We start from the raw sequence: 2,094 nt of genomic DNA on the forward strand, positions 1-2,094 counted from the left end.
CCACAGGGACTCAGCTCACAGAGACGATGCCCCTGCGTGGGCTCCACCTAGGAAGTCCCTGTGGGTCATGGGCACTGTGGCTGAGTCTGGTCACGGCTTAGTCTGGGAGGGGACGCTGGAGGGAGCAGGTGGACTCTGGGCACTGGGTCAGTGTCTGTCTGTGAGCTGGGTGGTGTTACCTGAGCTGTGCATGGTGGATGAGAGCACACGCCTGCCCCTGTGTGACGGCCACCACGCTGGCCCACTCCTTCTTGAGAGGCAGCCCGTGCAGACCCGGCCTCTGTGGGCCCAGGCCCTGCAGACTGCAGCGCACCCTAAGGAAAGCTGGCCTGAGTTGGGAGAGTCACTTGAAACCCATCTCTCTGACAGTGGGGTGGATCAGGAGCCTAAAGAGAGAGGTGCGGGCAGGAGGCCCTGCAGTGGCCACCTGGCTGTCGGGGAGAGGGACTGTCTGTGAAAGTTGCTAGGGATGTTGACTCGTCTCCTCCAAGTGGCCACAGAGGCGCCCCCCAGGTCTGCTTGCCCCATGAAGGGGTCCTGTGGAGGCACCGAGGAAAGTGCCCACAGGTGTTTCCCATCGAGGGGAGCAGCCTTGCCCAGCCCTGCTCAGGACACTTCTGAAGGTCAGAGCAGGCAGGACTCACTCTCCTGCTTAGCGACTGCTAGTCCCCATGTGCTGGGACGAAGGGCGGGACGCAGGGTGGACAAAGGAGGAAGAAAGAAGAGGAAGCAGGAAAGGTGGAGGGGACAGAGTGTAGTTCTAGAGCCCTTTGATCCGCCCATCTAGGCCCTTGGACACTGTGTCTCAGGGGACACCATCCTCGGCCTGGCTGTGTACCTGTCCCAGCCTCCTCAGGGCATCCTTCACGTCCTTGTTCCACAGGCTGTAGATGAGGGGGTTGAGCACTGGGATGACCAGGGTGTAGAAGACGGAGACCACCTTGCCCTGCTCCATGGACCCCACGGCTCCTGGCTGGGCGTACATCACAAACACAGTTCCATAAAATAGAGACACGGCTGTCAGGTGGGAGCCACAGGTAGAGAAGAGCTTGTGCCGCCCAGATCCTGAGCGCATCCTGAGGATGGTCACTGCGATGTAGCCATAGGAGACCAGGACCACGAGAGTGGTGCCCACAATGATGAGCCCACAGAGGCCGAACATGACCAGCTGGTTGACAGCCGTGTTGGCACAGGCAGCCGGAGCAGGGGGGGCACGTCACAGAAGAAGTGGTCTACGCGGTTGGAGCTGCAGAAGGGCAGCTGGAAGGTGAGGCTGGTCTCTATGATGGAGTTGAGGCAGCCTCCACAGTAGGCTCCGAGCACCAGGCGGACACACGTAGCAGGGCACATGGTCACAGGGTACTGCAGGGGGCTGCAGATGGCCAAGAAGCGGTCATAGGCCATCACAGCCAAGAGGAAAGCCTCAGTGGTAGCCAGTAAGGAGAAGAAGAACAGCTGGGTGGCACATCCCCTAAAGCTGATGGCCTTGGAGGAGAGGAAGTTGGCCAGGGCATTGGGGGCGATGACGGAGGAGTAGCAGAGGTCCAGGAAGGACAGGTTCTTGAGGAAGAAGTACATGGGGGAGTGCAGGCGGGCATCCCGGGTGATGACCACGATCTTGGTGACATTGCCCAGGACGGTCAGCACATAGAGGGCCAGGAAGACAGCAAAGAGCAGAGCTTGAACCTCCACCCCTCCTCTAAAGCCCTCCAGCACAAACTCCCGCCAGGGCAGTGCTGAGAGGGTTCCGTTTCTGAGGGTCGGCATGGCCCTGCGCTGGGACAGCAGGCAGAGAGGACAGTGGAGCTGGGCCAAGGTCTCCCAGTCACATCACCGTGGTGCACAGGGATCACTTGTGCCACGCTCACACCTGCCACAGGCACCAGCAGACCTGTTCTCCTTCTGATGAGCTGGCCCTAGGCTGAAAAGGTCATGTCCTCTGATGCACTTGATCCTCGAGCATGTGCTGAGCCTGTCCTGTGCAGGACACAGAACCCTGCTCTGTGGTTGCCAGCAGGCATCCAGAGCTGAGTGACTCTCAGTGCAGGAAGCTTCAGCCTGCCGCTCCCACCCACCAAGGATGCCCTGAGTGAT

The 2,094-nt window shown here is 60.3% G+C and overlaps 1 protein-coding gene across 1 annotated transcript; it reads right to left on the reverse strand.

The window, feature by feature from the left end:
* Positions 1 to 326: 326 nt before the first annotated feature.
* On the reverse strand, positions 327 to 1,767 carry LOC124101192 (olfactory receptor 9S13-like). Its single transcript, XM_046457020.2, is given in 2 exon segments — positions 327 to 1,197; positions 1,200 to 1,767. Coding segments are annotated over 2 exon segments (960 nt in total). The 3' UTR covers positions 327 to 805.
* Positions 1,768 to 2,094: the final 327 nt, after the last annotated feature.

Source organism: Marmota monax, unplaced genomic scaffold (genome assembly GCF_021218885.2).
Source record: "Marmota monax isolate L192 unplaced genomic scaffold, Marmota_monax_Labrador192_F-V1.1 WCK01_AAM20220418_F8-fsc02666, whole genome shotgun sequence".
NCBI classification, from domain to species: domain Eukaryota; kingdom Metazoa; phylum Chordata; class Mammalia; order Rodentia; family Sciuridae; genus Marmota; species Marmota monax.